This window comes from Phalacrocorax carbo, chromosome 12 (assembly GCF_963921805.1).
Source record: "Phalacrocorax carbo chromosome 12, bPhaCar2.1, whole genome shotgun sequence".
Taxonomy (NCBI): Eukaryota; Metazoa; Chordata; class Aves; order Suliformes; family Phalacrocoracidae; genus Phalacrocorax; species Phalacrocorax carbo.
This window is the reverse complement of record NC_087524.1, coordinates 23,381,238-23,395,065: the sequence shown is the minus strand read 5'-3', so window position 1 is coordinate 23,395,065 and position 13,828 is coordinate 23,381,238. Positions and strand designations below refer to the sequence as shown.

Here is a 13,828-nt window from a genome sequence, read left to right as displayed (position 1 = left end):
GATGGAAAAAAGCCCACAGAAGTTAAAGAACTTTGCAATCAAACAGAACTAATGAGGAAACAGGGAGACGCGTAACATTGTGTGAGCCAAACCACACTGGAGATAAGACTAAAACTTTACCCTAAATGGACACACCGCAGTGGTGAAGTCCCTGTTCAGAACCAACGTGTAAGTTACATGCCCACAAAGACTGAATAGAGGAGCTGGAGAACTGCCAGTTCAAGTCACGTGTGTAAAAATCATTTATATGAATCTTTGATTCACAACAGTAGTCTCAGGAACTATGCATGAGGACTGTCGGCACAAAGTGCCAAAAACTAGACTAGAAGAAGTCACAAGTTTAAGAAGATCAATATGAAGGTGCATCCTCTCTCTTTTCTAGGTTTTCCAGCTTTGGTTTCAAGCCACTATGACTAAAAGTCTAACAAGGAAGGTATAAAATATTCTTCTAGCACACAGCATGTTCTCTCGATGATAGCAACATAAAGCGTAATTAAATCATCGCTCGTCTTTTGTTTCTTTCCCTTTCCCACACTGAATTTATTCAGCCCTAAAAGGTTCTTATGGGCTGGAAAAATGACAGAGAGAAAAAAAGCCAGAAATATCACTCTATGAATCACCTCTAACTTTTCATTATGGTTTTAGAAGTTCTGATGCAAGAACTGGACGGCAGAACACCCATGCTGCCTTCGCTGTCCCTGTGCGCAGAGACACAACCACCATCTTTGTTACACTCCTCCTCCCCTAGCGACGCTTTCAAGGACGGCTTTCCTTCCTGAGCTACAGCACTGCAACGGGAGCTCGTTTCTAGTTTGCCCAACATAACCTCTAAATCCCTTCCAGAACTGCTGCTTCCCAGGCAGGGAGTCCCCTCTCTACTGGAGACACCATGCCAGCACACCCTGGTACTGCGCTCATCGTTATTTCCCGTTAACTTCATTAATTGTTGATTCTATCAGCAAAGCTTTTACACTCACTGCCAGGCTACTAATACAGATGAGCCTACACCTGAAGGGATCTGGGGGCACCTACAGGGACTGCCCTCCCTCCTGTGACCGTCTCCACGGAGCCATTTCCTAGCCGCCCAACACCGCTCTAACGCGTAGTGTTATTTACAAACAGCCTGTCACGTGGGACTACGTCAAACACCTTTGCAAACCTGTTTTATATCTTTACAGTTACTAGATCAACAGAGAGCAATTTAATCAAATAACAAAAGCACGTGGTTGGTTAGACTATTTTCCATGGAAAATAATATTTGTACAAGCAGCCTTTTCCCCCGCCTCCCTTTATGGACTGAATATGTTGACAGAATTTCTTTTTCCAGGAAGGCCTAACTTTAGTAAATACAGGATGAAAAGAAAAAGATATGCAAAGTAGTATTTATGACAGAAAAGGGAGAATTACAAAGGTAGCTGGGGAATACTGCAACAAAACATACCACCTAGAAAATAATGCTAGCATGTGAAACAAGAAACCACGTTATTTCTTGAACTAGGAATTTTGCAAAATAGAAAGTTGTTTGGAGACAAACAGCACATGCTCTACGCCTAGGATTGCTGTCAATCTCTTTAAGAGCCTTTTTATCACTGTAGTGGCATCAAAAACAAATGTACCTCACGTTAAATAAAACAACTTCAATACCATATTGTGACTATCTTGAAAAAAAAGTCATAGGTATTTTGTTATAGGTTGCATTAGTCTTCTATACTGTTTCCTAAAGGAAGATTGCAGATGATTATCCCTTTTTCCCCATAGTCACAGAAAAGCCTAGGTGAGAAGGGACCTCTGGAGATGATCTGGTCCGACCCTCTGCTGAAAGCAGACCAGGTTAGGCAGAGCACCATATCTGGGGGTGCTTGTTGCAGGTCCACTACAGCCCTGTGACGGGACCCCTGCGAAGTCCTCGTCAGTGAGCAGGCTCCTCCAGAGGCAGTTCTGAGCTATAATGGACTCTAAAACATGGTTCTGTCCTACTGCCCTTCATCTACCAGGGCTTACTGAATGCCTTCAGCATACGGTTTTAACGCTCCTGATGCGAGATTTGTCCCACTAGGGCTCAGTAAAGCTGATAAACTTGGTTTTCTCCTCTCTGATGAGAAAGAAAAAAAAACATCCTGAAATCTCTCCTCCAGTTCCACGTTACCTGGGCTTCTAGCCAGAGTCATTAAAAACACAAATAAGTAAAAATCTTTCCAGGTTTTTATTCCCCTAGGTTATACGCTACCTAGCCGGGATTTATATGCATGCTGGGGGGGGGTGGGGGGTGTTGGTTTTTCCCCACATGTCCCAGTTGCTGCCTTCGGCTGTGGGGCAGCACCAGCTCATGCACCGGGAGCAGAACCCCAGGAGGCACCCGGGAGCCCAGCGAAAGGGCTCCTCGGAGCCACCAGCTGCCTCCGAGCAGTACCCTGGGGGACAAGGAAGCTGCTGCTGTCCTGGAGAGACAGGAGATGCCACCAACTGACCTCTGAAGGACTGCTCTTTCTTCTACAAACTAGCAGTAATCACCTAAATAATCAGCAGACCTGTTCGCACATTGTACGGTCACGGCAACAACCACACAGTCGCTCCTGCTCCACGCAAGCGGCGACTCCGCACACGTGCTTTTACATTTACCTAAACATCACTTGCATACGAGTGGAAACTTGTACTCTGGCTCTCCTCACAACCCCACAGGCAAGGGAGCCTGTGATCGGCTCTAGAGAGTCGTAACGCAAGTCTTGAACGCTTGCCAAGCCCTGCGCCAGCTCATCACGCCGCAGGGCTGGCACCACCTCGGGCTGTCAGGCAGCAACACCTTTCTTGAATGGAAGGTAATTCTGGTCCACCAAGGTGGTTAATTGTTGGAGAAAAAAAAACTCAGACAATAATTTTAAACAAAAGAAAAGCCTTTCTCTGCATGCTGACGTTCTCATTTTGAAGTGGGTGTACTTCTGTGAAATCAGCATTTACACATCCTGCAAAGTAAACACTCCTAGTAAAGATGTAATCCTCGTCGTGATGGAAACAGCTCACGCCTTCACACCAATCAAAAAGCCCTGAACAGTTTAACAGAAGAAATTCACCATCTGTTGAACTAAACACGTGGAAGAAATTTACCGTAAAATGTTCCTGCGATTTATAGTTCTCATCCAGGTAAACTCGAGCTCTGTTGTAGTCTTTCATCGCATCACTTGATAACAGTTCTCTAAAAGAGAAAAAAAGAGATTGAAAATATAAAGGCAGGTGCAAAGATACTACACTGCTTTACAGCATCACTCTCTGTGCTGCAAGGTCCCCAAAACCACCCAAGGGAGGTGCAGGCCTCCATCTCATTTTGGCGCGGATCTCAGGGATGAAGGTTTCCTGCCTGCAAGCTTTGGGGTTGGCCACATCACCTACACTTTCAGCATGAGTCACTGAATTCTTAAGTGCCATTTGGACACAGCTGTGAAGGACTCAAGACTCTGAAGACCACGAAATTCCATAAAATCGGGCAACTCGTGCTAAAGGCCCTGTAGCCTCAACTTTACAGCTTCACCTTGCTGAGCCCTGTCCGGCTGCTGGCAGGCGTAGTCAGCTCATCGCAGGGTGAGAACAGCTTTTTGCCTCAGGGGAGAGCAGGGTCTCCAAAAGCTGGGTTGTGAAGAGACCCTCACTCACGAGCTGTGCGTGGTGTGTGGGGCGGTGCGGGGTGCGTCCGAAGGGGGGAAAGGGAGGATGAAGGCCACAGCGCCCCGGTGCTCGGGTGAGCCGCGGTGCAGCAGGACGAGCCCCGCGCCGCCACCGCGCAGAGATGCCCGTGCCAACGCTCGGTGCTCCCGGGGAGCCGCTCGCCGCGGGGCGCGTCCTTCGCCGGGCGGGCAGGACGGACGGACGGACGGACGGACGGACGGACACCGGGCGGGAGCGGAGCGAGGGAGGATGCGCCTCCCGCCGCCAGCAGGGGGCGCTGCCGCACCGCCGCGGGGCGGGGCGCTCCGGAGGGGGCGGGGCAGCTCCGCCCCCCCCGCCCCAGGCGCAGGCCCGCGGCGGCGCCGGCCCTTCCGCGGCAGCCGGACGCATGGACGGACGGACGGACGCAGACGCGGACGGGCGGCCGTTCCCCGGGTCGGACGCGGGCGCGCGGGCCCGTCCCGGTGCGCGGGCAGCCGCAGCCCTGCGGTCAGGTCCCGCCGGCGGCTGAAGCGAAAGCCGCCGCCGCTGCGGAAGGTGTGCGCGTGGGCGCTGCGTCCCGTAGGCGGAAGGCGCTCGTGCCTCGGGGCTCCCCCGCGCCTCAGCCCGCGCCTCAGCCCGCGCGCGCCCACCCGCCGACGTAGCCCCGTCCCCTCCCGCGGCGGCGCTGGGGTCGAAGCCCGCCGCGCTCGCGGCCCCTCCCGCGCCCCGGGCGCCGGCGCCGCGCGCGGGGGGCAGCGGGCGCGGCTGCGCGCGGCGGCCCGAGGGCGCTGCCCAAGGGCGAAGTCGTTTGATGGCCGGCCGCGACGAGCCTCAGCGCGGCGACGCTACGGGAGGGAGAGCTATAGTCCCTGTCTTGCAGAGTTACCTTGCCAGGACACGGCCAGGGGAGACGTTTGTTACTTTTCCCGATTCCTTAAATAATGCGAAACCTACACGCTTGCCTAGTCCCGTCCTTCTGCAAGGTCGTATGTCACGCTGAAGTTGAAACAGCCAAAGCTCAGGTACTTGACGCATCCGACGACCCCTGCTTAGAGCTATATGCCGCATTATAACTGTCCAGTTACTTACTTAACAAACTTGTCCACGTGAGACATGGAAGCTTCATAGTTTTTTCCTCCGAATTCTTGACAGTGTAAAGCCATGAAGTGGGGCTTGTGTGCATGTACAACCTGAAAGAGACGAGGGAGTGTTAAAGTTGCACCTGCAGCTATTACCACACAGCACAAGTGACGCAAACCCAGGTGTGACACATCTCTTAGGAGGACAATCAGCTGGTCGGAGACGTAACTGGCAGAACGGTAATAAGCAATAAGGGGAGCATCGTTTGTTACGCACATGGAAGACACAATACACAATAATTATCACAAATATTTTAATCTAATATTGTCGTTTTTAAACCCTGGATTAGTTCCCAGGCATTGATAGCAAATACATAACACCTCTTCCAACTCGCCTCAAAGAGCACCTGACACCGTTAAGATGATCAAAACATCTCCTTGTCTGGCAGTTGGAAGAGTTCAAACACCTGAATTAATTTGTGAAGTGGTTCTTTCCACTGTTACAAAACATCTCGAAAGAGCTCGTGACAGAATGCTGATCAGCTGTCACATTTCATATATTTATTTACGGAGCATCTTATTTACAAAGTATTTAAATAACACACACACTACGGTATCACACATTAGACACACATACAGACACAAACGTTATCTAACACAAGGCATGTAAATCCATCATCCTACTTCAAGTGTTAGTCTTGTATAATGCAAGTATCTTAAACACTAAACAGTCAGCACTAGGATGCAACTATCACGCTAAAGAGCATAGAACCTATGCTTTTTTGGTCGCGCACCAAACCAAATACACAGTATTTATAAATTTGCTGCTGCATTAAACACACATTCAATGTTATTTTATCCTAATAAATTTTCTCTGCGTTAACTATAGTCAGCATTGTGAACAACACAACTACAAACATCCCTCTGTTGAAATACAAGTTGTAGGGACTCAATATCATCTCTTATTATCTTGTGAATTGAGGGACACAAGCTACAGAACTATTTCAACTTTTTAAAAAGGTGAAAGTCTGAAATAATCACGTTCGCGCTGGTGCAAGCATAGTGGGAAAATAACATGTTAAAGACCCGAAATAGGATTCCCTGTTATTTTTGACTCGGTGGCACGCGGCAGTCCCGGCCAGCACAAAGGCCACGTTGTCCACACGGCCATTCAGAGGAAGAACGGCCTGGTTTCCATGAGCTGCTTCGACCAGAATAATAAATCAACTCCTCTCTGTGCAGGCTCTGGCACCGGCGGGTTCGGGGCTCTCTACCAGGCGGGGGCCACAGCATCCCCCCCTTCTCATGCTGGGGATGGATGGCAGGCAGATGTGCAGATGGGCACGATTACGGTAAAGACTGCTAACTTCGACACACCGCAATGGAGATGAACTGAAAAAGTAACAGGGATAGCTCTCCTTTCGTACTCATTTCCTTGCTGCTGGTACCCTGAAACTCTGAAAAGCGATAAACACAATAAGCCCTTGCAGTCATGCTTTCGATTATGCGAATCAACAGTGACTAACTTTATTGTAAAAAAGCCTTTCAAAATGTTTATTTCAAACCACGGTAGAAAGAAATTGTCATCTGATCTGATGACAGGGTGCAAAATTCCTCATTCCTGACCATGCAAATAATCTCATTAGAAAAATCAAGCTCAAATACAATTAATTAAAGATTAGCAAAATCTGAAATGCAGCAGCTTTCCATCGAGCAAAAGGCAAACAGCACTGCATCCCTGCTGTTAACGGCCACCTCCTCATGGCAGCAACGCGGCTGGTCAGCTCAGGGAAGCGGGGGGGGGGCTGGCAGCAAGTCCGCCCACGACCCACCAGCACCGGCGGGCGACACTGCCCATCTCTGCTGGAAGGGCTCGTCAGCGCACGTGCCCCACGCGCCCATCGGGCTCCAGCGGCGAGTCGACAGCCAGGTCTTGTCACGGGCTGGCAGCCCGTCGCTCCTCGGGGGCGCCCCCGGACACGGCTCTCCACCAGAGCCTGGGGCAGGCGCTCAGGGCCGCGAGGCAGCACCCTCCACCGCAGCGCACCGGTGCGGAGCCCACCGCGCCAGCCGGGGAGGCGGCGGCCGAAGGGCAGCGAGCCCAGCGCCAGCTGGGGCACGGGGAAGCCTGGCAGCCGTTCACAAACACCACAGCCAACGGGTATACGGCGTACTACTATTTACGGATCACGTGGTAAATTCAGTAAATTACAGCATTGCTAATCTAAGCTAGGTTAGACTCGCAAAAAGGAGGCAATGGCTGCTGGTTTCTGAGTGATTTCAGGCAAGTCACTTCCTCTTCTGTACCTCAGCTTCCCCATCATCGAAACAAATCTTGACACCGACCTGCTTGGTGAAGCATTCTGAGGTAGGCTACTGACAAGTGTTACTATATAAAGGAAGAAAGTAAATACTCCCTCCCACATACATGTTTCTGGATCTTCGTGCGCTTCAGCTCATTAATGCCAGTCTCTGCCTAACTATGATATGGAACAATCTTGCTTTAAAAACAGGCCATCAGCAGCCAGGACTGAGGATGAGCTACAGATGGACCCAGTGGAATGTGCAACTGGGAGCGGGGGGGGAAAAGCAAACCACAGTACAGATGGCTAAAAAATACCTGGAACCCAAGCAACTGTACCCAACTGGGACACGCACATACTTTTCCTTTGATATATACTTGATGTAACTATAAAGCTTACATTAATACTAGCTGATTTTATAGATTTACAAGCAATTAAGAGAAAGTTTTGCTGAGAAAGTTCTTCTTAAGCATCTTGACCAAACATAGCACTGAACAGGACACATCTCTAAAGTGGTTTTGAACATACAAGAAGTGGATTTCGGCTACAACTACCAACATTCATGAGAGAGGTTTCAACTTCCAGAAAGTCTAAATGTTTAAATTTCAGCAAGAACTGTTAAACAGAAACTTAAGAGCCACACTAAGCTGTGAAGACCGAAGTCCAAAACAACTTCTCTATGTTTAAAGGCGTTCAACTCTACCGAACCGCGGGCGGTGGGACTGGTACCTGAGCAGTTCCCTGGGTGCTCTGACGGACGCGGGCACGCAGCCCGGGCTGCGGAGCGTGCCGTCCTGCCCGTGGCGCGGGGGAGGCTCTGACGTGGGGTCACGGCATGGGGCAAGACAGCCGAACGGAAACAAGCGTCCCCGTACAGATGCCCCTTTGTCCCTAAAGACAACGTGCTGTTGAACCAGCTAGCTTCAGGCACAGGCTCGGAAGCGAGCTGTGCTTCACAGCTGCGTCATGAGCCACAAGCTGCGCACGGTGGGATCACAGTGGTCTTGTGCCAGCCCACACCACCCGAGTGCTCGCTGTCTGCGGGGACTGACATGTCCACTCTGCTCATCTTTTTGCAGCCTGTCTAATTTACAATTACTTTAAGAAACACACCGTCCTGCAGAACACCAGCCGCTTATGTATGGAACAGAGGTGTGACACCCAAAGCCCTAAGGGACCACCTGCAGCCTGCAATCACAGAGTCCGTTAGCAACAAACTAATAATCATGCACCTTTATGAAGTTTAACTGGTTGGTTCATTTTCTTCATGATCCTGGAGATAAATATTAACCAAACGCAGCCTGTGAAGTCTAACTTCTTAACAGAGCTCACTTGTGGTCCCTCAACAACATGCAGTCCCAACTCTCCATGTGCTTTAGTGCTCCAGATCAGTTTTGGCTTCCAAGTCCTGATCTTATCTACTCGGAGAGCTCTACGAAATTACCATAATCGGAAAACAGTTGTAACTATTTAATCTGGTAAAGCAAACAAATCCAACTCTTATTGTTTCACAACACAACACATCCAGTAACTGCATATTGCGAACACAGCAAAAACGTGCTGGCACATTGCGTTATTCATTTTAACTGCTGCAACCGTTTGCTTCATTAAGATCTCTTACACAGCTAATAAAACTAATAAACTGGTAAAAAAAAGTTAAATAAGTAGATTCAAATAGGATTCTAGGCATAAGCCATCTCCCGTTCATGAACGATGAGTAGCAGCCTCAAATGTGGAGTCCTGCCTTGAGAAAACACTGGAGAACTACTTTACTGTGCTGCAGCAGCTACAACAGAAAACATTTCCAGACTCTGAACTGATATGCAGGACACAGGTGGGTTTCGGTTTTTTTGTTGCTGTTGTTCACATTCAAATCCTTGATAGCTTGAAGTCAGAGCAGGTATTTAAAAAAAATTTTTATATGCCATTTTTTAATGAGGAAACAGCACTGGCTTAATAGCAGTGAGAGGCCTTCCTGGCATTCCTTGCAGATTAAACCACAAAAACATACCTGAATATTAGTTATATCCTTTCATATAATAAATACCCTCCAACTAAAAGCAAATTGGCTCTGCTTCATTACCTTTTACTAGTTTTCTACTGTTATGAAAGAACAAACAGTGCATAATAATGAGTAATAAATACTTCAGAGTTGAAAACTCACAGTTGCCAGAGGTTAAAGATCATATACAAGACCACATAAACACTGAATTTGCACCTGGAGCAGCACGATGTTTTTTACAAGGTTGGACATTTTTCTCAATTTCCGGATACATAAAAATAGGTAAAGGAAACCACAACTAGAAGTTGGGTTTTGGGATATTGGTAGCTGAGGAAGATGCTCCAACACAGTTAAGTACAAATATAGAAGCGGTGAAAAAATAGAAGGTTAATCTCTTTCTATTCCTATAGGTCCTTGTCTGTTAAGGGGACAGGGCGAAGGAGGGTGCCCCTGCAGTGGTGGTGCCCCGAGCCCAGCGTGCCGCAGGGCAGAGAGGGTGCGGGTCTGCTGGAGCCGCGGCAGGAGCTGGCAGAGGACACGGCCCCGCGCCGCAGAGCCGGCCGGCTCGGCAAGCAGCGAGACGGGTCTCTCAGAGGGCAGTGAGGGCACAGCAGTGAGGGCATCATTTTCAGATGTTGAGCCAGCAAGGCAGAAGAAGAACTTGAGCCTTGTTCTCTCATATTCAGGATCACTTGTTGTTTTTTTTTTTAAATTAATAACATAATCAAAATATCAAAACATGACCTTTAGTTGCCTTGTGAACTGTGAAATACGTACAAATCAATTCAGCATTTGTGGTCCTAAAGCATTCAGACTTACAGAAATTGCAAATACTTTGAAGAATTAAATCTTTTACAAGTGCATAGCCAAACAGCCATGGCCCAGATAAGGCTGCTCCTTCTGTTTCTATATCTGATATTAACTGACATCCAACTTCTAGCTCTTGTTATGCGATTCAAGAGACTCTGATGATAGCCACAGTGAGATTTTTTTGGCTAAAGCATTCTGGAATTCCCTGTCACTGAGACAGGGTCATCTTCTACTGACATGAAACAGACGCTACACATCAGCCATGGCAGAGGAACACTGTTCAAACCTGAAAGTGTTCTACAGTTAAGAAATAGTGAAAATAAGGTTGCCCACGGAACTTGAAATCAGTCTGCCCATCCAGAAAAAATTAGTTATGTTATCCAGTCTGCCTACATGAACAACCTGATAGACTTGATCCAAGTTGTTCAAAGATTTTGTAATAAGAGGCTTGGCAGCAAACCCTCTGCCTCAGTTGTTGAGAAGCCGAGAGCAGTGAAGCACACAAGAGGATGGCAAGGAGGGGGTGAGAGCAGAGGGGAAGGGGATTTACTGCTCCATTCCAGTGTGGGTCTGCCCTCTCCCCCACAGCAGGACGGTGCCGGGCAGGTTGCACCAGGTGCTTTGCAAGGGAACCACTACTCTTAACGGTCTTCATGTTGTTGTAAGCGAAGCAACCCTGGCATCTGATCTACAGAGGGAGAAGTGCTCCCCCCCGCACCTGACAGAGCTGTGCTTTGGGGGCACAAAGTCATTATTTAAAGAAAGAAGAGTTGTGTGAAGGGGTTACCCCTGTACAACCTCAGTGCACATTTGGGTATCCACAGTTGAACGTCACCTCTGGTACATGACCCTACCTCAGCGTGACCACAGCCGAGAAGGTCACGGTCTAGCCATTGCTACTTAAAATCTAACGTAATTTAATGGCATGCAGTAAACTGAGGATAGGAAGAGACACTCTTGCAATTACTTATCAGGTGCGCACAACTGAGGTAGCTCTGCAACTGGCATTTTAAGCTCTTTACTGTTAATGATACTGCAGGGCCATTCTAAGTAATTCCTTCAGGGTTTTTTCTTAAATGCTTACAAAGAAGGTAGGACCACTATCATCACCTGGGTAAGCAGCTCTACACCCTCCTCTATTACTTTGTCACTTGAGTTACTGGAGAAAGAATGCCCGCAGACAGCTCCTCACCCTGCAGCTCGGGGCAGGGGCGACACCCCCGAGGTGCTCCCAGAGCTGCACCCACGGCAGGGCTCCGCCACAGCCACAGCCTGGGGCTCTGCCCGGCTCAGAGATACCCACGCTCCAGCTGCCCAGCATCCTCACCCCAGTTTATAGTCCCCATTGCTCTCTGGGGTTTGCATCCCATTCCAGTGCCCCTCCTTCTCTAGCTTGGCTGGCATCTTCCAGAAGGACAACAGCCATGACCCTGGTAACTACAGGCCCATCAGTCTCACTGCGGTGCCTGGCAAAATTACGGAGATTATTCTGGGAGTTATTGAAAAACACCTGAAAGACAACACAGTCATTGGTCATAGCCAGCATGGGTTCAGGAGTGGAAAGTCCTGCCTAACAAACTTGATTTTGTTCTGTGACAAGGTTGCTCACCCAGCTGACCAAGGGAAACCAGTCGATGTGATCTTTTTGGATTTCCGTAAAGCTTTTGATACTGTCCCTCACAGTCTCCTCCTGGACAAAGTGTCCAGCACACGCAATGCAGTGGGTGAGCAAGGGGCTGATGGGTCGGGCTCAAAGGGTCATAGTAAATGGGGTTACATCAGGCTGGCGGCCAGTCACTAGCAGGGTTCCACAGGGATCCATCCTGGTACTCTTTAATCTCTTTGTAAATGACTTGGAAGGAATACTAATTAAGTTTGCTGACAACACAAAATTGGGAGGAGCTGTTCACACTCGCAAGGGCAGGGAGGGCCTGCAGAGGGATCTGGACAACCACAAACCATGTGAAATTTAACAAGGGCAAGTGCCAGATTTTACACCTGGAGCGCGGCAGCCCTGGCTGCACAGGCAGCCTGGGGAGCGAGGGGCTGGGGAGCAGCTCTGCAGGGACCGGGGGGCTCTGGCTGACGGCAAGTTGAACCCGAGCCACCAGCGTGCCCTGGCAGCCCAGAGGGCCAGCTGTGCCCTGGGGGGCACCGAGCCCTGCATCGCAGCCGGGCGAGGGGGGGATTGTCCCGCTCTGCCCCGCGCTGGGGCGGCCTCACCCCGAGCGCTGTGGGCAGCGTTGGGCGCTGCAGGACATTGGGGGTATAAAGCTACTGGAGAGTGTCCAGAGGAGGCCACGGGGCTGGGGAAGGGTTAGAGGGGAAGCCATATGAGGAGCGGCTGGAGTCCCTGGGTTTGTTCAGCTGGAGCAGGGGAGGCCGAGGGCAGCCTCATGGCGCTCTGCAGCCCCCTCCCGAGGGCAGGAGGAGGGGCAGGGCTGGTCTCTGCTCTCTGGTGACCAACGCCGGGACCCGAGGGAACGGCAGGGAGATGGGCCAGGGGAGGGTCAGGCTGGGCATTAGGGAAAGGCTCTTGCCCCAGAGGGTGGGGGAGCCCGGGCACAGGCTCCCCAGGGCGGCACCACGACACCAAGGCTGGCGATATTCCAGAAGCACTTGGACAAGGCCCTCAGAGCCACGGTGTGAATTTGGGGTGTCCTGAGCAGGGACGGGAGTGGGGCTCCATGATCCCTCCGGGTCCCTTCCAGCTCAGGACTTGCTATGATTCTATGATCTCCCAGGGGGAGCTCCTCAGTCTGCCCCACGGCCAGTGCTTCCGTGCCTGCACCTCCACCTCGTCCGCCTTCCAAGTATGGGTGAAACACAGCCCTTCAAACGTGCCAACACCAGAACTGCCAAGTCCCGGCTCCAAAACCTGCAGGTAGTACAGCTTTGTAAAGAAACTGTTACTACGAGCTTGTACATACACTTCTTTTTTTCAAATCAAGAATTAGCATTTGTCTAAGTCTCGTTTACAGAATGAAGAAATATTTTTTTCTGGAGGCTTCCTTCAAAACTCAGATGAAGCACATACACAGAAATTTTCAGCTTAAGCAGGTAGATTTTTTAACAAATTGTTCATGACAAAACAGTAAGAAGGGTTGAGCAAGGGAAAAACCAAATACAACTTATGTTTATGCATTAATGCACATTACAGAAAAAGAAGCCAGCACACAAACTAGTAAGGCAGAGGGATTTACTTGGAATGTACACTGCAAAACGTGAAAGCTCTGAATAATCCTCCCCGAGCAGTTCCCCAGGGATGCGGCACCTACCGCATGCCCCCCGTGGCAGAGCGGGCAGCAGGGAGCGGGCTGCGGGGAGCACGCTGCTCTCCATCACCTCCCCGCCGCCGCGAGAGGAGGGCTCTCCTCCATCGGGACGGGTGGGCACCTCCCATTCCCGTTGCCGGCTCCGGGAGATGGCGTGCCAAGTCACAGCTTGGTGCTGTAAGGAGCAAGCAGAGGGAGGCAGCGACGCCAGAGACCCGTTTTCTGCTCGCGGCAGGCGCAGGATGCCACAAGCTTCCGTGATGTCAGGGCCGGGCAGGCTGCCGGCCGCCTGGCACCCAGCGTGGGCGCGTCCCCCGGGCAGCCCGGCCACGCGCGGGCCTCGCCGCTGGAGCGGGGATCGCTCACCCGAACCAGCTGCGGGGAGGCTGGGGCTTCGGGAACCGCGCTACAGCCTGTGCCCGCGTACGTCGGACGGTGCGGGCAGGCACTTCTGCCCTGTTCTCAGGCTGTGGATTCAAACAAACAAGAATCCCCAAACAACCCTGTCTGGGGAAAAAGCACTGATCTGAGAAAGGCCCAAGATCTAAACTCGAAAGGATTGCTGGGGTCTGTAACACAGCGTTTCGGTTAATCTCCCTTTCTAGTTAAACAAATAGGATTAAGTCCACTAAAATAAAGAACAAACTGAGTGGCTGGGTTTTTTTTGTTGGTTTTGGCTTGGTTTTTTTCTTTTTTTCCTTCTCTTCCTTCTTTAAAAAG

The 13,828-nt window shown here is 50.3% G+C and overlaps 1 protein-coding gene and 1 long non-coding RNA gene across 4 annotated transcripts in view; both read right to left on the bottom strand.

Moving 5' to 3' along the window:
• The window catches only part of INPP5A (inositol polyphosphate-5-phosphatase A), a 262,931-nt gene that overhangs the window by 180,711 nt on the left and 68,392 nt on the right, over positions 1 to 13,828 (bottom strand). For all 3 annotated transcript variants that reach the window (XM_064464438.1, XM_064464437.1, XM_064464439.1), the window contains 2 exons: positions 4,729 to 4,829; positions 3,103 to 3,190 (listed from right to left, as the gene is read on the bottom strand). In XM_064464438.1, coding sequence (XP_064320508.1) covers positions 3,103 to 3,190; positions 4,729 to 4,829 — 189 coding nt within the window. The remainder of the gene's footprint in view (positions 1 to 3,102; positions 3,191 to 4,728; positions 4,830 to 13,828) is intronic.
• On the bottom strand, positions 13,019 to 13,807 carry LOC135315535 (uncharacterized). The gene is made up of 2 exons (XR_010375029.1): positions 13,475 to 13,807; positions 13,019 to 13,283 (listed from the first exon to the last, which is right to left on the bottom strand). It is a non-coding gene; the product is annotated as an uncharacterized LOC135315535 (long non-coding RNA).